This window comes from Calypte anna, chromosome 8 (assembly GCF_003957555.1).
Source record: "Calypte anna isolate BGI_N300 chromosome 8, bCalAnn1_v1.p, whole genome shotgun sequence".
NCBI lineage: Eukaryota > Metazoa > Chordata > Aves > Apodiformes > Trochilidae > Calypte > Calypte anna.
In genome coordinates, this window is record NC_044254.1 from 14,363,414 (window position 1) to 14,386,990 (window position 23,577).

Consider the following 23,577-nt stretch of genomic DNA (forward strand, 5'->3'; position numbering starts at 1 on the left):
ACTGATGTGTTCAAACCTGAAAGCTCATTCATCTTGCTGTGCCTTCTTACTCAAGTACATGTAATTCTTGACTTGATGTTTTAGATCTTGGTGCAAGTGTGCATGGAGGGACCAGCCTGGGTAGGGCATGCAGACCCCAACCCTCAAGCACCTTGAAGAAAGAGACAGTGTGGGGATGGGTGATGATTCCTTGAAGTTGGGCAGATGAAGGAATGCTTTTCTTTCACCTCTCACTATAGGTACTTCTTGAGAGCTGGCAAATGTTCTGGAGGTGTTTTCCCCATCCCTGCACAGGGACAGGATTATCAAAAGGCTGCTGTTGGGATGATCTTGAGTTGCAACAAATCTGGAATGACTTGTTTATCTTTCAAAAGCAGTACAAGTTGATGCAGGTCCTAATTTCTGTTTGACCCTGTGCTCTCCTTTTTTCTTGGTGATGCTGTTGCCACTCCAGTGAAGGTGTAGTTAATAATCTTAGGCTTCACTATTATAGAACCCATTGCACTTCTACTTACTGCTTTTCCATTTTGACCATTTTAGTTTTGACAACTTTTTAGTTTCTCCAATTAAAACGTGAGTTAATGTAACCTATTTATAAGGATTTTTCTAAACGTGTAACTTGTCTGCTTTAGGAGATAGACTAAAAGCTTTCCTTATTCTCTGTAGATAAAGCAAGAGTAAATATCTTCCCTTTCTCTTAGTGTTTCTCTGTTGGCTTTATCTGCCTCTGAGCTTTGACTCCTGTTCTTCCTGATCTGGGAATTAATTCAATGGTCCCCAGTTTGAGCTTCATGTTCTTCTCTTGCTTCAATTCCTCAGACCATCTTCTTGCTCTCTTCTGTCTTAATTTTCCTTTTGTCTTCCAGCCCACCCCAGGCCCCCAAAGTTCAGTTCCTTTTGCAGCAGTGTTGTACCATTTCTTGAGCAGTATGACTTCAGAGGGTGGCTCAGAGCCCTCTGTCAGCTGCTCCATGCACCCCAGCCAGGGTGATGGGTACTCATTTTTTAAAAACAGCCCTGGAAAAGGAATCATTATGAAGATGTTAAAGCATGTGAAGTTCAGGAACTGTTTGGAATAAACTGTAATCACATTCAGTGAATGCATTTGGATGTGACAGATCACATTGCTCGAGCATGCTGTCTGTGTGGATAAGTGTATCACATTAAAAATATGTTTTTATTCCCATCAGGTGTCTTTAGGTTCCGTTGTTCAGTTTGAGAAAGGAAATTTCTCCTTGTCAGCAGAAACAGAAGAAAAACTTTTTCCTGAGAAAAACGAACATCTGCTACAGTGGGCCCAGAAGGAATATGGAGCAGTAACATCTTTCACTGAACTCAAAATATCAAGAAATATTTATATTAAAGTAGGAGAAGGTAAAAAACAAAACTAAACCAGCATAATCGTTAGGCACTTCTAACTGTTGAGAATAAGTCTTGCTTGTAGTATTATTTCCCCACTTAATCTTCAAATACCTCTCACTTTCCAAGAGATGTGATATGAAAAGGGAAGGCAGAGAAATAAGACCAAGTCTAAAAACCAAATCTTGGATTTAGGCAAGTTTTAATGGATTCTGGTGTCATAATTTTATATTTATATATGTGGATGTAATTAGTCAGAATCTTAGAGGAGTCAAAGCTTCGCCTTTTAAAAGGAGCAAGGTGCTTCATAATGATTGTTTGGGTGTCTTAATCCGAAGGACTGAAGTGGAAGGTAATTTCTAGAAAAACCCAGTTTATATATTTTTTCAGTATTTGCATTTATAAGTATCCAGACTACTTTGGGCAAAGCATTATTGCTTTCCTTACCAGAGTTGTCTCAATTTGTTGTCCTTGTTTATTTCCATCCCTAGGAGAAAGACTTCCTGTCCCTGTGAGGTATATGCCAAATTCATCAGGTGGTTTAGGGCAGGTGGAAGAGGACTCCCGTTCCTCAAAGATTTCACAGATCCCTTTTTAGGGGAATTGGGTTGTAGCCCTGTAGCTGAGCTGTGTTGGAACAACTTAACAATATGAGTCTCTGCAGCACCTTCTGGCTCATGCTTTCCCTCAGCTGGCTGCCAGTCACATAGCACATAGCATGTCTGCTGGGGGGAGTTGCACCTCAGCTGGTCATTAGCCTTGGATAACACAGGAGAAATGGCTCTTCACTACATGTTTGGAACAAGGCAGCCAGTTTAGGAGGGTTTATGCTCTACTTAGCTCAATTTGTGTTTGTTTTCTGGAAGATATATAGATAATAAAAGGAACTTTACAGGGAGAACAGATTTTCCTGTATTGTGCAGGGTGATTTGGGGTGAAATTTTGTTTTTCACAGATACGAAATGTTTTAAGCTGTCAGTGTTCTTCACCTAATGGTCTGCAATGCAATGTTGGTTTTATTATCCAAAGATCTCATCCAGGCTCAGGCTAAAGCAAACATCTAGGTTTATGCTAAACAAAAGCAGCAAGAATAAAGGCTAGTAAAGGTGAACTGGAACTGATTTGCATTGCAGCATGATCCAGGTGTTTTCAAACTAATTGTCATCTCTCAAGAAGTTCAGTGATGGGAAAAGAAGAAATCAATAAAATGTTATATTAACATCTAACAAATACTGGTGGACTCAGCGTTTACAAGCACCAGCACCCTCATTTAGTAATATTTCAGCAGTATTTCTAGAGAAACTCCTGCACAGCCAAACTGTCTACCAAAAAAAAAAAAAAAAAAAAAAAAAATCAATCAGTCAATCAAACAAAAATCAACAAACCCAGGGAGCACGAAAAACCCAACCAACACACAACCCCCAAAAAATCCCAAAACAAAGCAGAAAGCCAACAACACAAACTTCTGTGGAGACTTTTTTTCCTAACCACCTGTATCTGATCATTTGATTTCCTGAAGCATGAGGCTTGCCCCCCCAAATCAGAACATGCCTGTGTTGGTTGAATCCAAATCCTGCCAAATTTCTACAGGATTCCCCTGCATGATTTTTGCTCTACTTGGCAGCAGTCTTGGATTTTAATGCCAGAAAATTATTCATAAATATATTTATTAGCTTATTAAAGTGCTCTTGGAATAGATATATGGGAGTAGTGGTCTCTGCATTGCAGAGATTAACTTTTTTATTTAGATATGTCAAAAAACAGATAACGTTTTGGTTGTTAGTTGCCTGTATCTGGTTAAACTATACAGGTAAACAGGAGAGCTTTGCATCACTTTAGAATGTGTTAAAACACAGTTTAATTAGGAGTAACTACACAGAATGGAACTTGGCAGGCAACCAAAGTAGACAGTTTCTGAGAAGGCTCCTACAAACTAGCTCAGTTGTAACCATATTTGATTTTGATTTAAATTCTTGGCAAAGGAATGAATGTGTGTATGGGGGGTTATGTGTGTGCTCAGGGGTAGGGAGAGGGTCAGTTCTTGAACTGCAGCAATTGTGCATGGTCCTCTATGGAAACCAGGTGGGCAGTGTACCTGGTTTGCTTCTCTGCCGAGAGAATGATGGAATCACTGAATTCCATAAACCACAGCATACCCTGATGCACATTTCAGCCTGTCATACAAAATTCACACTTCTCAAGTGCTTACTCAGTTACCCTCGTCTGCCAGTCTGTGAATCACTGCCAGTGTTAATCATAATTTATCTCTGGTCATATGAAGCACTGTGTGACCAATACAGAATATAATAGCACTATTTACATAATTGCCCACATTTCAGCTTCACTCAAATTAGAAAAATCTGAAATTGTAAGGTGTTATACTGTTCTAAGTGACTCCACTTAGACTCCACTCCACTCCACTACTCACTGTAGCTGATTACTGCAAACAGAAAATGCAGGCCAAAGGACAGACAGATCTGAAGAAGGGTGATCTTTTATAGCATCAAACTGCTTCTGAAGCCATGGTGCTCTGAAATAGCTTTTGAAGCTGCAAAGGGAAGGAAGCTGAGTGAGCTAACAAACTGGGTCAGGGTCAAGTGCATCTGAATCCCTGAATGAGGGTTTGGAGGAAGGGGGCACAAGAAATGGGGTTCTTGTTCTTCCTTTGCTTTGAGCAGTGAAGGAGATGACCAAGTGATTGCCTTTGATGATCACTGTCAGGTTCTAGAAAGCAGGGCTGGTCATGGTGAAAATTACCTTGATACATTTCACTCAGCAGAATTCAGTTTAATTCCTCCCACCTCAATAAGATATGGTTGTACAAGTCAGGAAGACTTATTAATTAATGTTACCTAATTTATCCAGTACCACCAGTTTAAATCCAGGGCAGGTGTGCTAGCCTGGAGAGAGCCTAATTTCAAGACATTTTTTAGCTAAATATGAAAAAAAGCAACAAACATTAAAAAACAAAACAAAACAAAAAACAAACACAAAGAAACCTATAGTCAACCATGGCAAAATATAGAGTGGAAAATGTCCAGCCTGGTTACAGACAGTAACACACTTCTGCTGTCTTGGAAGAAGCTGAAGGTTCAGTCCTGACTCTGAGTTTGTACCTGTGCACATATCCTACACACCAGAGTTGTTTGGTTTAATGCAATGCAGATGATTGCACTGAGTCAGTCTGGAGCTGTGGTTCCTGAGTGCTGCTGAGAGCTCCCACCTTCCCTCCAGAGATCGCTGCAACCCCTTCCCTGCTCATACCTTGCCATTAAATGTAAGCTGTGGTTCTGATCTCCATCATGCTAAAGGCTGGTAAACAGCAAAATACACATGAAGAAGCCACATCATCAGAGTGGCTGAAGAAAATCCCCAATGCCTCATTTATACCCATCTCGGACTTAAAAAGGCAAGCTCTAATTGGATGGGATTTTTGTTGCTGAATCAAACTTGTGCTGCCCAGGGCATGTCTTGGAGAATAATACCTGACTAACAGTGCTCATTTTTACAAAAACCTCCTAATGATTTTAAGTTGGGATACCCAAGAACCTGTGAATGACAGACACAATGTCTGTCCTCAACTGCAAAATGGAGGTGCTGCCCACAGAAACTACAGATCCCAGTGTGCAGTCTGGAGGCATCTTCATCTGAGCAGCCTGGCACAGGCCTAGGGAAGGTGGCTGCTGGCTGCTAACCACAGCCCCACGAGTGCCTTCTGAAAAGTGGGGCCCCACAGCATCTGGGCTTGCTGGCCAGAGACCTTCCACTGAGGGTGTTGCAGGCAAACTGCCTGTGATTCCATACTGGGAGTCTGTGGAGATTAGAGAGGCACAGGGTCCATAAACTGACTGATTGTTGGCTGGTTTAGTAAGGTTTTTAATTGATTGCTGGCACCTGCAGTAATTTTCTAAAGTAAGTAGACAGTCCTGAAACTAAGAAAGAAAAGTAGTGCAGTGACCAAAGAAAGATGAAATGGATCCTCTTTTCTGTTCCAGCCCAGATCGTGGTGACTGGCACGGATGAGAGTAACTACACATCGGTGAGGGGGGAAGTGAATGTGTAAATCAAATAGCCAGAGACAGGGTTAAAATCAGCTGCAGAGGAAAAGCGTGCTGTCGAGCAGAGGCCCATGCTGGGGAGCCTTGGTGCTGGGGGTGGTGAGAGCAGTGGTTCTTGAGAGCTCCAGACAGCTCCTTCCTTTAATGGAAGGTCCAGGACTAGGAACCAAGTTCTAAGCAGTAGCAAACAACAGCATGTGTGGTAACTATCCACACTCACAGGCTGTTATTTTATGGTTTGATTTGTGTTGTATGGCAGCTGAGGAGCAAATACCTAGTATCTCTGTGTCTGCATGTATGTATGGATATAAATATATAAATTCAAGTCCAGTGCGGACCATTTGGGATCATTTTCCATTCTGTGCAGCTGTGGGAGGAGCTGGCAGAACTGCAGCTGTGTTCAAGGCTAATCTGCCAGGGCACATAGCAGATGTTAGAGGAATGATTTGCTTGTGCAGTATGAATAGTAACAGCCTCATGCAGCTTTCATAGATTCTATAGGAAAGACAGCAAGGTTAATATTCAAAGACTACTTTGTGTAAGATCAGGAGAAGAAACTCCCCTAATTGATTCTGCAGTGGCCAGGGGCACAGGCGTCTCTGGCCTCCCTGCAAAGTTTTGTACCTCGCACAAATGCTCTTTGGGGGTGCAATTTCAGCTCTCATTTAGGGACTGAATGCTAACAGTGGTCTTAGCTCAGATTTTAAGAGATCATCCACAGTTTTGCACATATAATGCATTTTTTTTCTGTTTTTTATCTTGCTAGTGACCTTAGTAGGAAATCTTTCTTTGTAAGGCAAAGGTCAAAGAGCCAACTATTTGGAATTATATTCTTACAGGACTTTTTGAACATGATCCTAGGTCCTTCTATTCATATGTAAAGTTATCTCAGAAATATGAGGTATTCTTATTTTTCAATGGAAATACTGCTTTCTGAGCTGCAGCAATGTAGGCTGTGCATGGGGACTTCATACCAAGTGAATATTTTTTTTTTTTTTTATCATTGTGTACCAGCCAATGCCCATGATACCTAGGCAGTTAAAACCATAAGGAAGATATATTATCTGCTCTTAAATTTTCATAATTTCAGTTATGGATGTTATGGTCAGGCTTAATAGCAACAACTGATTTCATCCTTTTCTTGCTATGCTGTTTCCCATGCACAAGAGAACTGAGGTATTTCTAGACACATAAGAAAATATATTGAGTAAGGAAACAGAAAATGCTGTTATTTTTAAAATATAATAAGTTTGTAGTAACAAGAATAAAGCACTCTGTAAAGAGAGAAGAAATTGATCACAAAAGTTTTCTATGAGTTAATTTCAAAAGAAAGAAATCTTTTTTAAAGTTGTAAGATAAGAAACTACATGCATTTTACTAATTCAGAAAGATACCCATGTATTTTGCTTCAGTGTTGTTTTCAGATTTCTCTTTGTAGGGTTTTTATTCTCATGAAATATTTAAATCCATAAGTAGAAAGTGTTCAGTTTAGAAGTAAATATTTTCCATCTGAGATGTGCTGTGTTGTTGTAGCACTGATATCCCTTTCAATGTTATGTTGATTTGTCACAAGTGCTTATGATAGACAATAGATACACCTTTTAGTCAAGAGATTGTCATAAATTATACTGAAGTATGTGCAATGCAAACATTCATGTAAGCTGATGTGTAAAGGTGCGTATGTTTTCTTTTTTTTTCCCCACCTCCAGATCAAGTTTTTCCTCCCTCATGCATCATAGAAAAGAATTTTCTGTCTTTAAATTACCTTGCGGGATACCTACAACCCAAAGCAGCAGAGGGGTGCCTTATGTCTAACTTAGTCCAGGAAAGAGAAGTTCATATCATTGAACTCATCACTCCAAATTCCAATCCAATCAGGTAAAGTATTATCTAAATGCACTAAATCTGTTTGAAATCAGAGCTAAAGACCTCACCTGCCTGTTGAAAATCAAGAGGGGTAATTAGCTCATAGAAAGATGGTGAACCCAGAGTCTGAGAATATTCTTGCCTAGCAGCATTGGGAAAGTAAGGAAGTGGTGAGATGCAGTGGAAGTGGAGTAGATAAGCCTAAATTATCTGCCTCTGTGTGATGTGAGCTGCAGCCCTATCCTAAACAGAGCTATGCTCTGTGGTATCAACATCATTTTAAGTCCCTCACGGTATTACACAATGACAGCCCTGTCTTCAGGCCCTCTGGGCTTTTGGCTGTAGCTAACTGTGATAGGAATTTGGTTTTCAGATGATAAGACCGCAATTTTTTTAAATAGTATCTTATTAAAGTAAAAAATCTTATTAAAGTAAAGTAGTAAGTATCTTATTAAAGTATCTTATTAAAGTAAAGTAGTAAGTTAAGTTCCTCTTGTTTTAGATTTTTGTGTTATCCACAGCTACCTTTACAAAGTTTGTATCCACAAAGAAACAAACAGAAGCTGAGCTGGGCATACAGGAGGTGAAATGAAGGTCCCAAAATACACTAAGTCACAGTGCAAAATATTAGTTGAAACCTGTTGCTTGGGGTTGAGCACGTTCTTATGATATATGCCCTATATGATGGTTTGAAAGTAAAAGATTTTCTGTTGAATTAATATTTTGCACAATGAGATATTACTGATGAGTAGAAACCCATTTGCTCTACTTATTTTACTGAGATCTTGAAAATTTGGATAGTGATCATCTATTTTCCAGCAAGCAGTAGGCTGGACATCTGCCTTCGTTTCTTTTTAAAGTAAGTATATATCCAGAAGTATTGGAAACTGAATGCACGGCTTAGTTCCTCAACACACGCAAGATTCTAAGTGAGGTAATTTCCACATTTTAACTGCCTCGGCAGAGATATTCCCCAATATAGTATTTGTACTAATTTTTTGTTATTAACCTGATTGATTTGTCTGTTTGCTTTTTTTAAGGTATTATTTTGAAATTTAATAAGTTATAACCAGAGGAAACTGAAACAGATATACTTAGGTGCTGTCACAGGAAAATAAGAAAACAACATTCACTTTGTAAAGCAAACTGCTAGGCATGTAATTAACTTGCTCTTAAATGAGTAGCACACTTGTAAACAAGAAACAAAAATATTCTATTTCTTAGAAGTTTTTCTTTCTACTGTTGCGCAAAATTATTTAAGCATATGTGGAATAACAATCTGTTTAGCACATGTTGTGTTGCCCGGGATAATCTCCAGCATTTTAATCAGCTGGCCAGACAGTGGAAATATGATGGATTGGAAGAAGGTTGATAGCTGAAAATTTCTGGCATTCTGGTCTAACTTTCTCTTTATTTTCCACATACAGTACTTTCCAGGTGGATATAATTGTTGACATTAAACCATCTCAACCAGGCGCCAAACTCATCAGAGACGTCGTACTTATCCTCAAGTGTAAAAAGTCTGTCAACTGGGTTATCAAGTCACACGATGTCCAGGGAAAGCTTGAAGTGATTGTAAGTTAAGGCACCTTTGTTTTTTGAGTGTTACCATACTGAAACAGTATAGAATCCATTTAAATGTGATACAGTGCTAGAGCATAAGGATTTCTGAGTGTTTTCTCTCTGAGCTCTATATTAAATTATTACTACATTTCAAGGACTATATACAGAAACTATGTTTTTTTTCTCATTAACTTTTAATATATGGGCTATTAAGCTGACCAGCATATTGAAGAAGCCCAGTAGTTAGTGCAAGGGCCTATGTCTTTTCAACATTTGTTGAAGTACCCTAAGCATGGAGTTGGATGTTCATTTCTGGTTTTACTATTACTTTGGTGAGTGGATCTGCAGGTTCATCTCAGAGGTTGGAAAGATGCCTATGAGTGCAGAATGAATAGATATGTGGCACATGCCCACACCCCTTTAGAAGTGGAAACTTTTTTACTCCCTGTGATTGTAGTACTCTCTAAGCCCTCTTCCTGCCAGTACCTCTATCCCCAGGAGTCTTTGGTCCAACTGACCCTGCCTCTCTTCAGACTGCAAATAATAAGTTTTTAAAAAGTTAAAACTAAGCTCTCTAAAGCTTTGTTTGCAGCCTTTAAATGTATGGCCTGTTTCTGTATGGAGTGAAGAGTTAGGAGCACATTGTGCAGTTGAGCTAAATGTTTGCTCAGGTAAATTCCCACTTTCTGTATCTATAAGAATTTTACTTTGCTTGGTAGCTTTCTCCTTTTAAGACGTGCAAGGGCAATTCTGACAGGATCCAAAGGTGGTTTGATCTAAATCTCATCAGAGGGCAGACTGGTAGGCAGGATTTCATGCTAGATTTTGACAGTAAGAGAAATAAAAGGAAATTACTTATGGTGTTGCTTGGAAGACTGAATGGAAAAATTTTCTATGGTGGAAGATGACATTCCCTTTTAATCCCTGACACATCTTTATTTTACAGACAGGAAAGGATGTTCTGGTCATTCTGTAGGTCCTAAATAGTCAGCCTTTAAAAAGAAAGATCAAGGTTAGGTGCCCAGGATTGCCATGCTTGTAAGCAGAAGGGCAAGAAATAATGCTTGCCTTGCTATTACTTAAATTTACCATAATTTACATAAATTTACCACTGTGTCTTTAGTCCTAAATCCCTACTTTCTCAGCATAGAGAATGGTACATCGGTTTGATTCATTCTTGGAGATAACCAAAGTACCATATTTCATATTCTTGATTTATATGCTTGTGTGTGATGAATTTTCAGGAAGAGGAACTGTAGAAGATTTCAGAATGTCTCAAGTGCTGCACTTGAATTTAGAAAAGCAATGCTGCTGTTCTTTTAAAAGTTGTTCTTAATAATTATTGAAAGTGTAAGTGAAAAATGTAAGTTAAAATTGTTTCTGTAAATGAATAATAGAAGGTAACATTTTATTTAGATTAACAAAAAAGAATGTAATACTATATATGTAAATTTCAATATATAAAAGACTTCTCATATTTATGCAAGGATTTGTGAGTAACTGTTTGTTATAATGTTTAATTTATACAAATACTTCATTTTCTGAATGTGTGTTTGTTCTCCTTCATTTAGAAGAGGGCTTGGGAGGGACCTAAAGCCACCCCCATGTGATTAAAAAGCCTTTACATCCAGCATTTAGAATTCGTTCATATCTCTATTAGGCTGAAGGCCTTTCTAAGCCCAAATTTAGACAATGCATAAAAACATTACTAAACAATTAGGTAATGTTTCACAATGTTCTTTTTATTACTTGAATCAGTTCCATGCACTTCAGTTTTCCTAACTTCTTGCCCTCAGTACAAATCAGAATTTTCTTGAGGGGATTGGCAAACAGAGAGGGAAAGGTTAGTGCGAAGCTGCCTCAGACCCAGGGCTGTGAATTATTAAGGTCTAAGTTCATAGACAAAAAATGAAAAATACTTTCTAGGTCATCTAGCTTATCTCCCAGCTTGCTATGTTTATTGAAACTCTGAAAGAGGATGGACACAAAACCAAGTAAAATGGGAATAGATGAGACAAAGCAATTGCACAAAATATGCTGTTTGCAGTCTGTCCTTACATCAGCCCTCATGCAGTGCTTGTACGTTTCGGTACTGGAGGAGTCTCTGCCACTGATATTGCATCCTTTGGATTTGCTGTCCTTTTACAAAGCTACACTGGACAAAGAAGTGAAATTACAGAAAGAAAATAAGTGTATTGAGGGGTAAAGACTGAGAGATGTGAAACGCACAAATCAGGCCTGCAATGGTTTCAAAAGCTTGGAGGGACTGTTCTTTACATGAGAACAACTCCCCACCAGTTTCTGAAATGGTCCCTCTCTGTTCTGAGTGGGTTAGTAGGTGGCTCTGATCGCCTGGTTTCATACACCATGTGTGAAGGTGTTGGCAGGGCAGGCAAGTGAAGGAAGGTATTCCTTTGAGCCATTTGCATGGTTTTGTAACACTGAGGTGTTGCAGGACTGAACATTTAAAGGCTCAGCATGGATTAGAGAGGTATAAACAAGCCCTGGAAATGGTCAGGTGCCAGCTATGACAGTAGAGTTTTGAGATATTTATTCAGCTGTCTCTTCATGACTAAAAAAAAAAAAAAAGGAAAGCAGAGAGGGAGATCCAGCAAAGTTGGGGTAGCATAATAATTCCAACCAGTCAAAAGTCAAAGCTATGTGGTAATATGAAAATGTGATAAATCATGTTAATCATGTTCACATTTGTATCCCTTGCAAAATAAAAGATTGTTTGATCCAAAACAGTAATAAGGTACTAAAGCTGGGATACTTCATGTTTCCTTTTTGTTTCTTATCTTCAATGGCCTTTGCTGGTCATTGATAACTGTACTGGTGGCGGTATCCTCAAACCAGACACTCCGCACCTAGAATTTCTTTCACTTCAATTTTGAAGCTGTATTTTAAGGATGTTGAACTGGATCATTAGAAAGAAACTATGGGAGGGAAACAGATATAAATTATGCCATTTCATCAGATTTCTCTTTGAGCTTTAGTCACATCTTTGTTCAGAAGCTCATTTACTGAGGTCAAGTAGAGAACTGCTACTGAGCTCTGTGACACTGGGTAGCAGGACCACCATAGGACCACTGTCTAAAATTGACCTGGGCAAAAGAGATCAGGCTATTAAATCTTTCGATGTTCTAGAGTGAAAGAGAGTTAGGACTTGTTCATAAGGAGGGAAACTAATGGGGATTTTACAAAAAAAAAAAAAAAGGAAAGCTGCCTATATGATGGAGAAGATAATCAGGCATGGAAGGAAGTGTTGTAGAGCATTCAGTGATATCATCTGTATACAGAAGGTGCAGTTCAATTTCCTTGCATGTGTCTCCTGGTGTCTGGATGTTCTTAGTCTTGTTCTGTAGTCCTTGATGTGATTGTTACAGTGATAATAGTAAAGTTGCAAATGTAAAAAGACATACATATATATATTTAGATTTGTGCAAATACATGTTTAAGATGTCAATCACTGAAAAGCAAGTTAAAGTGTAGTACCAATGAATATTTTCCGACAGCCCTTGTAACAGCTAGGAGTGTTTATGTTCCTTTGATTTCCCCATGTGAACAAGAAAATTTGTTGGTTTTTTTTCAAAACCATTTTTCAGTAAACTGAATGATGACAGACTGTGTGACTCATCTGTATTCCATGGTCAACTCTGATTAGCTGTTATCTCTAATTATTTAATAACAAATAAGAGGTCTGCAAATATATTTATGAGTTTGCTCTATTGATGTAAGTATGTAAAACTAACATTGTTAAATACTTTTTATTGTTATAAATTTTATCTATGTTCAGAAAGTGTATGTTGTCTTTTAGGTAGTTTATCCTTCCATAAATGTGTGTGCTCTCACTATCACTCTCTTGAGCATTTCATTCAGTCCCACTTAACATACACAGCATTATGCAGGCAGCACACAACATTTCTAGTATGAAGCTTACTCAGGGAAGCCCAGACTGTCCTTGGTGCCAGCTGACTTCAAAGCTTTAGCTGGTATCAGGTCTCTTTCATAAGCATACTATGTTTTCCCTTTTTCAGTAATGTTCATTTGACCAAAGGTTTTCCCTCATGTAGCTTAAGTAATGCTCTAACCAAAGAAACGAAGGGGATGTTTGAAATATCAGTTGTCATCTTGAGTTCACCTCACTTCACAAAAGTTGTTTCAACTCAGTTTTGAAGAGAATAGGGCATTAAACAAATGGCTATAAATGTCTTTCTCTAGTTTATTAATCTAGAGATTAACAGCTTCTGACTAACTTGATTTATTGTACACCAGGCTGGGAGGAAGGGTGGGCTTTTCTCCATGTGTGCAGGAATTCTGTGCCTAACATGGCAGAATTTGTTTTATTTCCCAGTTCTCCATTTGCTGTTATTTAAAAGTAAAACAGAGTAAAAATCATGTTTAATCAGTGTCACTATTCCATTTTAACTATTGTTGACTGGCTAATCACAAACCAAGCTTCTCTTTGTTTGCAGACATCAAATAGTATTGGTTTTGGAAAGGAAACAGAGCGATCCATGAGAATGACTAAATCAGTAATACCTGATATTCCCTCGTCACATGAGAGTTTGATCAAGTGGGCTTACGAGCATAACTATAGTCCAGTTACTTCCTACACAAAAGCCCCTGTTGCTAACAGATTTCATCTGCAACTTGAAGATACAGGTGAGCTTGAAGACTAAGTTTTAGCATCTAGAAAAAAGTACATCTGGTGTTTCCAGGGATATGTTTATTTGAAAAGTGCTTCCTCAATTCGAAGCTTTGTTGTTGGGAGTTGTACTACTTTCACTGTTTATCATCAAGAATTCTGGTAGCATCTGTGAATACTGATTTTAAAAAATAAAAAATCAGTGGCTCTTATCAGAAGAGTCCTGGCAAGTTGTGTTATTTCCTGATATGTTGGTAGAGTGAAATGGTTATGTTTTATTGAACTCACAAGCCATAGTCATAAAATCATAGTATGTTTTGGGTTGGAAGGAGCCTTAAAGATCATCTAGTCCCAACCCCCCTGCAGTAGGCAGGGACAGCTCCCACTAGACCAGATTGCTGAACTGTTGTAGTAGCTGCCCATGCTCAGTGTCCACTGGAATGGACTTCAGCAGTTGAGTATCCTGTTAGATAATAAATCCAGTTTTGATTTCTACTTTCTTTTTTTTTTTCCAAAAGTGTGAGCATACTGTTTCCTTGAGACAACTAAGTAAACATTTGTTTAGAGGAAGGTAGTTACCTGACAAGTAGAAAGAATTCTGCTCACAATGTCCTTCAAGGGCTTCCTTTGATTATTTTTTTTCAACCAAAATTGTACCCATCAACATTGCAGAAGATTATCAAGTAACTAATGTTTTTGGTTTTGTTTTTTTGTAGAAGAGATGAATGATGAAGAAGACCATTCCCTTCCTCCAGAGCTGACAGAATTGCTGGGTGCTAATCCACTGCCTGCCCCGAAGAATCCTGCATTAAGTGATGGCCTGACTTTTCCTTTTCACATTAACAGAGGAAGACATGACGCAGTGGGAGAAGGAATCTTCCCGTCCAGTGATTCCATGGATACATTAATAAATCATGGCTTTGGGCATTCCCTTTCAAAACATAAAGAACCTGAAGAGGTTCAGGGTAGTGCTGATGTGGCCCTGTCAATAAAGTGTGATGACAAAGTCATGACAGTAGCTGTAGAAAAAGACTCTCTGCAGGTTGGTGTGATCTCAAATTTTGGCAGGCTTTTTGGCCTGGCCATTTGATTTGTGTTTAAACTGAAAAAATAAACATCCTGAGCTCTTCAGCTACCCAACCCTCCAGAATTGGTGAGGGAACCACCAACTGTGAACATTCCTCAGGATCATGTTTCTTCTTTCCAACTATCTAGTATTTTGTAGAGGGATTTCTGAGTAAAGTTTTGCAGAGTTGGTTATGTGAAAAAATTGCAGTGCTTAATCATCAGTCTGAGTTTTTAATGCTCAGAGTAAAAAAAAGCTGCTTTTGATAGCTTTGTGAGACCTGCATAGATCTGTCTTTACCATCTACCAGTTGATAGGTTGCTTTTGTCCATTTGCATCATGGAAAAGAGCCTGGTATAGGCAGCATTCTGAGTTCATTTCAGACCAAACAGAGTCGGCATTATTTATCAGCAGATTAATAATGAACCTGTTGTTGTCTTTGTTCCATGTTACATTTACTTCCTATCTCTCATGTATAATGACATTTTGAGAGTGACCTTCCCTAGATATCTGTACAATTAACTTTACTTCCTTCAACCAGCAATCATGAGCACTATTCTGAGCTTCACTTGTAGCAAGAGCCTAACACTTACAGACACTTACAAAGTGCCTTTGTTTCAGGCCAGCGGCTACACAAGGACAGAACTCTCACTGCTGGATCACTCTTGCAAAGCCAGGATGAATGATACCCATTTCATTTTGGAGTCTTCCCTGAACAAATGTGGGACTCAGACAGCATATATCTTGAACAAGATCGTTTATTTTAACTCTGTGAGTATTTTAAAATGAGGACCCACCTTCTGTGCTGTGTATTGTAGGAAGCCATTTTAGTGAGATTTAGTTTTACAAAAAATCCTGATCTTTTCCTGTCTAGTTCAAACCTAGATGCGTCTACAGTCAAGGATATAGAAGGCTGCACATTCAGTGCAGTTGGACAGTCAGTTGGAAAAAGAGGAGCTGGACTTAACTGCTTCTACCAAATTGCATGGCTGCACGTTGGGGGCCATATGTACCAGTCTCCAAGATGTTGCACCAACTTTTCCTATGCTGTTTTGACATATCTATACATAAGCAGTACTATGTAACTGTAAAGAGAAATAGGAATGAAGTTTTGTGGTTGCACAAAGCTAATACTACTTAATTCATATGCTGAATTATGTTAGGTGAATTTTTTTCCTCTGAAACTGTATGAAAGCAGGTTTCAAAATGTGAGGAAAAGACATTATCTGTGCATGCTTTTCTCTGATAACTTGTTTTCATATTTGCTATCAGTTGATGTACATGTTGTAGGAACTCTTCTTGAGTAGTTGGATATGAGTGATGTCGAAAGGTTGCCCACTTGGGTTCTGAGCTACTGCTTTCCAGGCTGGCTAAGCTTCTGAGCTTCAGTGCACTATAGCTAATATGGGTTTGGAATTAATGACATCTTCCTGAGCTTTCCAGTACGTAGAAGCAACTATGGCAAATGATGGAAAGCCTGTGGTCCAACCCAAACACAACTAAGACTAAGGCAGTCTGATCTGACTTTACCTGGTTAAAAGCATTCTGTGCTGGCAAGTCTGGAGCACCTAACTTTATAAGCAGTCCCAAAACAAGACTGGATAGAAAAATGTCCAGACTACAGAAGAGCACAAGTCTGGAGCTAAATACTGTCACAGAACCATCTCTTCATATGACCCTCATAGAATCATTTAGGCTTCAAGGTCAAGTACATTGAGTCATTGTCTCTATATTCTGTTATGCCCCAAATTAAAATGGATGTTTGCCTCCTCTTATCTCCTTTATCCATCATGTCTTTTGATAGTCTTAGCTACTCACTTAAACTCTGAGTCATGTATGGTATATTTCTGAATTTGGGAGCATTTCTCCTGAAAAATAAACACCAGTCAGGGGAGCATCAAACAATGTATATGTAACTTCTTAGCAGTTGGTCTATGTCCAGGAAAACAAAGAAGAAGTCCTCGAAGGGCGGGAATCAGCTGAGGAGCTGCAGGGTTTACAAAAGAATCAAAGTGCAGAACACTGGAAAACAAAACCAGGAATTGTCAGGGAATGCAATCGAGAAGTGTGCAGAGGAGGAAAAAACAAAAGGGAGGAAATACAGAGAAAAACAAAGGGGAAAATGGGTAAAGGGGTGTCATGTTTTTGGGTGTACATTTCTGAAAAAATATGCAAATGAGAGAAGAGAAAATCCTTTAATGATTGTTCCCCCATCTGGTCCTTTACACCCTAATGATTTCAATGAGTGCCTTAAAGACTGTAAGTTGCAAAAAATCATTGAAGAAAGCCACTTCTTTTTTCAGTGTTGGTTACAGAAATACTAAAAATAGAATGGAAATGCAGGGCTGCTTATTCAGACACAAGCACCCAGACTGTTGTCTTTGATGGCTCTGAATTCTATAAAAAAAAGCCCTGAAGAGAGTTCTCTAAGTATAACCTGCATAGTTTACATGCACAGCACAAAGCTGTTTAAGACATGCTTTCAAGATCTGCTTAGCTGGTGCACTTCCTTGGCCTTTGTATTGTTCTGAAATGAGATGAAAATAATAACCATGAAGTGAGAGCGCTTGGTTATCACCTAATTTTATGCATTTGCAATGCCTTTTGTGCAGATTGTCATTCAGCTGTCATCACCAGCTGAAAGCAGTGGCTTTGATGATGATGACATGGAATCAGGTGATAATGGATTTCCAGGGGATGCTGACGAGGGAGATGTTGCTTTCTCAAGCTGGCCTGAAATAGCGGTAAGTTACTCTCTAGTTTGTACCTGACAACAGGGACATCTCTATTGTAGTATGCACTTCACATAAATTACATTAATTGTATAGTAGTTACTTTGTCTTTTAACACATTTCTTCCCACTTCTATTTTTTGTGATCCTGTTGAAGATTTCCACTAACCAGGTGGAATGTGGGTGGGCCCATATAGAGTGCATTCCAATTTATCCCTGTCCAGCTGCCCCTCCTGACTCTGAGTGTATCTGTATTCTTCTTTGTTTGTTTTCAGTTCAATTGCACACTTAAGCAGCCAGAGGATGACAGAGGCATCTTCTGGCCTCCTGAACCACACATCACCAATGTGACCTTCAACATGGAGCTGTACAAAACAGATCTGTTCCTTGCTCCCTCCCAAGGACTCTTCTCTGTTGCTGAGAATGGACCAATATACGTGGAGGTAATAAACTGAAAAAAGATAAAACTAACGGAAACATTTTGCAATGCCATGCATCTAGGTCAAATTTGTTCCTGTCAGTTGAAAAGTCTTGTTGTGCAGTTGCTTTTTAGGCAGACAGGTAAGTTCTTAGTTGGCTGCAGAGAACAGAAACTGTGGGCTAAAAGCAGGACAATGTTTTGAGTCAAAACCAAAAGGATTCCTGCAAAATGCATTACCTTAACTACAAGGTACAGTGGTCATTCTTGCCATGTCTGCTTTTCTGTGCAGAACCTGAAGTGGTCTCTGAGCTCTTACTCTGAAGTGGCATTTCCTGATGACAATTACAGAGTTTATTGGTAATATGGCTGAACCTCTTCTAAAAGATGTAGACATGCAAAAAATGGTTGCTAGTGTCTGTCTTCTATATGCTTGTGTTCTGGTGTTACAAAGTTAATACAGATTCTGATCTTGCTCTGATCCACTTACAAACCCCAGCTGCAGTCCTTTTGAGTCTTGTGACACAAGAGATCAGACAGCTTTAGATAAATAAACCCGGCAAAGTCAACAGCCAGATACCCCCAACTTCAGGTGTGTTTGGACTTGGTGATATTTCCACATGTTCTTGTGGTGTCTGTGAAATCTAGGGAATTCCAAACCACTATTCAGTATTTCTGAAGATAGTCACAATAACAGAATTTTGCATCTTTAAATTGTGTTATGTATTAATAAATACAACACTGGCAATGAAATAGTATCCACAATTTTTAAATGAGTAAGTCAAGGAAAAGGCTTCTAAGACCAGGAAACTGAGTGAATTGACAGAAGTAAACAGTGTTATGCCATGTTTCTTTTGCCCAAGTTAGTTCCTTTTTGTAAGCCCATTTGCACATTAACATAGTGTCTATTTGACATATGTACAGTTTTCTTTGTTGCTTCAGTATGTTGTGGTTCTTCCTCATTCTCTTACCCAGTGAAAAGTACTTAAAGTAGTTTAAGCAAAAAGACAGCATGTCCTGCTCAGTTAAGAATATATTTATAAAAGATGCACTATTTTTTTGTTTTTTTCCATTTGTATAAAACTGTCTGCTTCCTTCAGCAGCCTGGGATGAATCCTCCTGGCTCTGAGCCCTCTGCTTCTGGAGCTGTTTATTCAGACTGATGTTCTGATTTCTTTATCACCTGTTCTGGCAGAAATCTTTTTGTTTCTGTTTATCCTTCTTGCACAGTGGAAAACCTGTATCAGTGTTCAGCTCCTGTGACTCTGTTTTTATGTTTTCAGCTGATGGAAATCTTTGTTTTTCCACTTTTTTGTTATTTTTTAAATTTTTTTTCTGTTTTGTTTCTCTTATTAAAAAATATATTTTGGTTTTGGTGAATAAATTGCTTAGGTCATAATCTGTAAGAACTCTGTATCTCCCTTTTCCTTCTCTGTAAAAATGTTTTTTGTATTTGAATCTTCTGGCATTATTTTCTTTGCTCTTTGCTCTCATTTTCATGATCTCACTTTATTTTGATCTTACCTTTATCCTGTAGTCTTAATTCTTGAGATATTGTTCATCCTTTTGTTTACTTGATGGTGTTTCATAATACTGTAGTATGCCTGTTCTCCTTGCCATAATCTTTTAAAACTAGTTAACACCATCAGCTTGATTATCTTTCAGTGTCTGTGGCTTGACTTCCATTCAGTTTTTATTTATATTACTTCAGAAGATGCTCTTTCTTCCTTAGATTGTTCAGCACATCTCTTCATCTCTAGTTTGATTGCTGCTCACATAGGGGAGAGAAAAAATAAGAAATGCCTCTATCCACTGCATGACTCTTAGCATCCAGAATTTCTGTGTATACCACAGGAAGATCTGGCAGTCTTTTACTTAAATATACAAGCAGCACTTAAGGATAAGTATGCATTTAAGGCACATTTCTTCTACTAAGGAAATTATTGCTTGTAAAATTGTTTTCATCAGACAGTGTTAATGGTTAGACACAACACTTATATTTATTAAGAGCAACATGCTTCATTTCTTACAAAATCCATGTGAATTTTTTCCTAATTATTCTGTAGCATTGTCTGCATTCCAGTCTACCTTAACAACATCAGTGCCCTGGAAGTTTGCAGTCTTAATTATTTTTCATAAAAGAACATGAATTTCAGACCTACAATATATTAAAAGGATCATTTCATAAGAAATTCTGGCTTTTTAGAGGGCTCCTCTGCCCTCTGAGTCCAGGAATGCCACCCACACATCAGACCATGACCTCTCCTCTGCCTCTGCATTCCTCCCCTGGCTGGGGGTGGGTTCTCTGTTGCGTCTTGGTGCTTTTTTCCTTCTTTCTCATTAAAGTTTCAAATAGATAAAAAGACATGGAATTAGTAATTGACTTCCATACATTTCTGCTTTGTGTCTGGGCAAAGCAGTGCCATCTCAGGTGGCAGTAGCAGTCATTAACTGTATGTCTGATCTGGGCTGTGTTTTTTTATCTGATGTTGGAAAGATAAGGGATTGCTGTATCTATTCGCTGCTAGGCTATTAAACAGCTGGGTTTGAAACCACAGATTCTCTGTCTCTCACTTTGACAGCCTACCCTTAACATCCAGCCTTCAAAATAGTTCAGATTGGAAGCAGCAGTGGAAAACTGCTTAAAAATTTTTTGAAAATGTTAATGAAATGTGATCTAAAAATGTCATTTCTGAGATCTTACTATCTCTTTCTTTTTAATGCAGGTGTCTGTGACTAAAGCTGACAGATCCTTGGGCTTTGCCATTCAAACATGCTTTGTTTCCCCGTTTTCAAATCCAGATAGAATGTCTGACTACACCATCATAGAAAACATTTGTCCTAAAGATGAATCTGTTAAATTCTACAGTATTGAGAGGGTGAACTTTCCAATACCTCATGCACAGAAGGACAAAAAAAGATTTAGCTTTGTGTTTAAACCAATGTTCAACATCTCTCTGCTCTTTCTTCACTGTGAGTTGACTTTGTGTACGAATAAAGACAAAGATAATCAAGGATTGCCAAAGGTTAGTAATTTCTTGAAGTCTAAACTTCTGATTTAGATGAAAAAAAGATATTTTTTTAATATGAACTTTCAAGAGAATAAACAGTTTTCTACGAAATTGATGTAATAAACATGGTATGTCTAGGCTCAAACTTTTGATAAGAGTTGTGATATTATGTGCTTTGCAAAATATAGTTTCTGTTTAGATTTCATTAGGATAATTAGAAATTGCTTTTTACTGTGCAAGTTTTTCAGATTTATCTTTGCTATCCATATTCAAAGCACAAACAACATTAACTTTAATTTCCAAATACATGCGTGGTATCAGAAAATATTGCAATCTGATTGTTTCAAAAAAGAATCACTAAACCCTGCTCTTCAACTAATGGAAATTGATGTAAATTAGTTGTTAATGTGTTCTAAGAATTTGGAATTTATTTTTACTGTGGGGTTTATGCACATCCCTCTTAAACTGTATTTTTTAAAGGTGATTTGTCATTGTTGACCAACACATTAGTGGCTATAGTTCTGGCTACCAGATTTTTTAAAAACATTTATACTAAAATAAAATAATTACTATAATTTGAGTTAAATTGTGAAGTTTAGAGGACCCTTAGTGAAGGCAAAGCTTGCATTGTGCAATACTGCTAAGAATTACCCTTGTCAGTACATTGCATGGGGATCGTTCGGAGGCTTTCTTCTCTTTTTGGCAAATAATAAAGGATAAAACTTATAATGAGGTAACTGTGCAGCTGGCAGAGCTGTCCTGGCAGATGGGTGTCTCTAGCCCCACACTGACTACTTTTTTTGCATTTGTATTTGCAGTGCATTCCTCCTGATGAAGCTTGCACCTCTCTCAATGTGGAAATGATCTTGGCCATGATGCACAATAAAAAAACCTTCACAAAGCCCCTTGTAATAACACATGAAGGAAAACCAGAAGGTATGAAAATTAGCTGGAATTATTTACTAAAGCTATATATAACATATTGTGTAGCATACAGCTGCTTGAAATAAGGTGGTACTTCAAGCAAGTGGCGTTGTATAATCATGTGGTGATACTGTATTTGGAAAGATGTTATTTATTTACACATTTCCCTGGCAGTTGTCATCTGTCAATGGCAGTTCATTGGTGGGTTTTTTGACCATCTTTATTGAGATGGGTGGTTTAGTCAGGCACTGAGAAAAGAATATGGGTTTCAGAAGTATGAGTATAGCAGTAGAGCTTCCAGCAATTTCTCTTTGCATGGAGATTAAAGGCAGTGCTCTGCTCCCTGCTGTATCATTTCTTTATTGTGCTTGTAAATACCTATTTAGGAATAACAACAATGGAATTACAAAGTATTAAGGATGCTAGAGCCCGATAAGTTTGTAAAGCAAAGCTGTGGTCAGTAGAGAGAGACTCATTAGACTGTTGAGCTTCTAAGAGCAAAAGATGCGATACACAAGTGTATTTTAGCTCTGCTTCAGTGGGACTTGTTTGATTATGTAATCTTTATGCCAAAAAATGCATGATTGTGGCTAGTAACTGGTTGAAGTAGCTGGAAAATCTGAGGAGCATTATGAAATAATGCAGACTGCATCATGAGACAGTACTCTGACTTAAGAATATGTCCTGTGAGTGATGAAAAATAAAAACTGTTTTCCCAGTTTCAATTAATTTGAAAGTTTTTCTTGGTGAATCCCTCCGACAACCACATCAATCATGTTTTGATACATTCATAGAAGAAAATGTACCTGTGTTACCCTTTCTGCCATGTGTTAACACAGCAGTTTAATCAGAAGCTTTAGTGTCTGCATGTGCACATCAGAATCTTCCAGTTGTGTCCAAAGCTGTTGGACTTTTGAAATGTTTTTTGAGGAGTGTCAAAAGGATGAGGATCAGAAGTCCTTTCACAGAATTTCAGAATGGTAGGGGCTTGGAGGAACCTCTGCATTATGCAGTGTTTGCTTTTTAGTCTTTAGAGAGTTAAAAGTACTGTAGAGCATTGCTACCGGACATCAGCAACAACTGTTTCTGTTTGGCTCTGCAAGTCAGCTCATGTTTAGTTTTGGGGTTTTTTTTTTATAAATTTGCTAATACAGATCATAGCCACTATGAAATAAAGGCAAGTGTTTGATCTGTCAGTGTGGTATAATTAAAACTGTACTTTGGGCCTGATTCTTCACTCTTTCTTCTTGAAAAGCTCTCATTTTTTTCCAGTGGTTGTTCTATGGGGAATGAGTAAATCCTGCAAATGAAGTTCAGCTTTCAATAAACAGACTTGTACTCTGAGCTCTCTTGCCCTTCCGATGTGTGGAGTATTGTGCACAGCTCCCATCTCGGGCTCTGCTCAGAATGTTGTCTTTGTCAGAGGCACAAGGTCTTAGTGTGCAAAGACAAGCTACATTTATAAAGATTAGTTACAAGACAACAGTGTGATAGAGTATTTTGTTGCATTGTGGGTGATTTAGTCTAATTGTGGGATGCTTGGTGGAAATCTCCCCAGCATATCGAAGCTTTCAGACACAATACAAAGTGGCATAGGAACAAGGTAGCTTTGTTGGGGTGCAGTTTTTCTGCAGTGAATCAAGTGACCCCTTCCAAAAAGCCAAATGCCATTGTTGGCCGCTATATGAACCTAAGCGTTGGAAAATATATATAATATATGTTGACATTACTGAGCAGGAGAACTTACATCTCAGAAGTGCTGTTCTTAATTTTCTCTCATGCAAACAGGTCAGCTTTCATCATTGCAAACCATCTTAAGGGAACCAACTGCCACTGGGTTTGCTCTCTGAGCCAAACGTAGAAGTTATTCACTTCACTTTTGAAAAGTCAGAAGGACCTGGTCATTGCAATCTTTTTTTTCTTCAGACGAGCT

The 23,577-nt window shown here is 38.3% G+C and overlaps 1 protein-coding gene across 1 annotated transcript in view; it reads left to right on the plus strand.

The window, feature by feature from the left end:
• Positions 1-23,577, plus strand: part of TGFBR3 (transforming growth factor beta receptor 3) — a 112,949-nt gene that overhangs the window by 75,876 nt on the left and 13,496 nt on the right. Inside the window, exons 5-14 of the mRNA XM_030455118.1 lie at positions 1,191-1,374; positions 7,127-7,295; positions 8,711-8,858; positions 13,322-13,511; positions 14,211-14,536; positions 15,182-15,331; positions 17,173-17,304; positions 17,567-17,734; positions 20,436-20,735; positions 21,539-21,656. Of these exons, the coding sequence (XP_030310978.1) occupies positions 1,191-1,374; positions 7,127-7,295; positions 8,711-8,858; positions 13,322-13,511; positions 14,211-14,536; positions 15,182-15,331; positions 17,173-17,304; positions 17,567-17,734; positions 20,436-20,735; positions 21,539-21,656 (1,885 nt within the window). The remainder of the gene's footprint in view (positions 1-1,190; positions 1,375-7,126; positions 7,296-8,710; positions 8,859-13,321; positions 13,512-14,210; positions 14,537-15,181; positions 15,332-17,172; positions 17,305-17,566; positions 17,735-20,435; positions 20,736-21,538; positions 21,657-23,577) is intronic.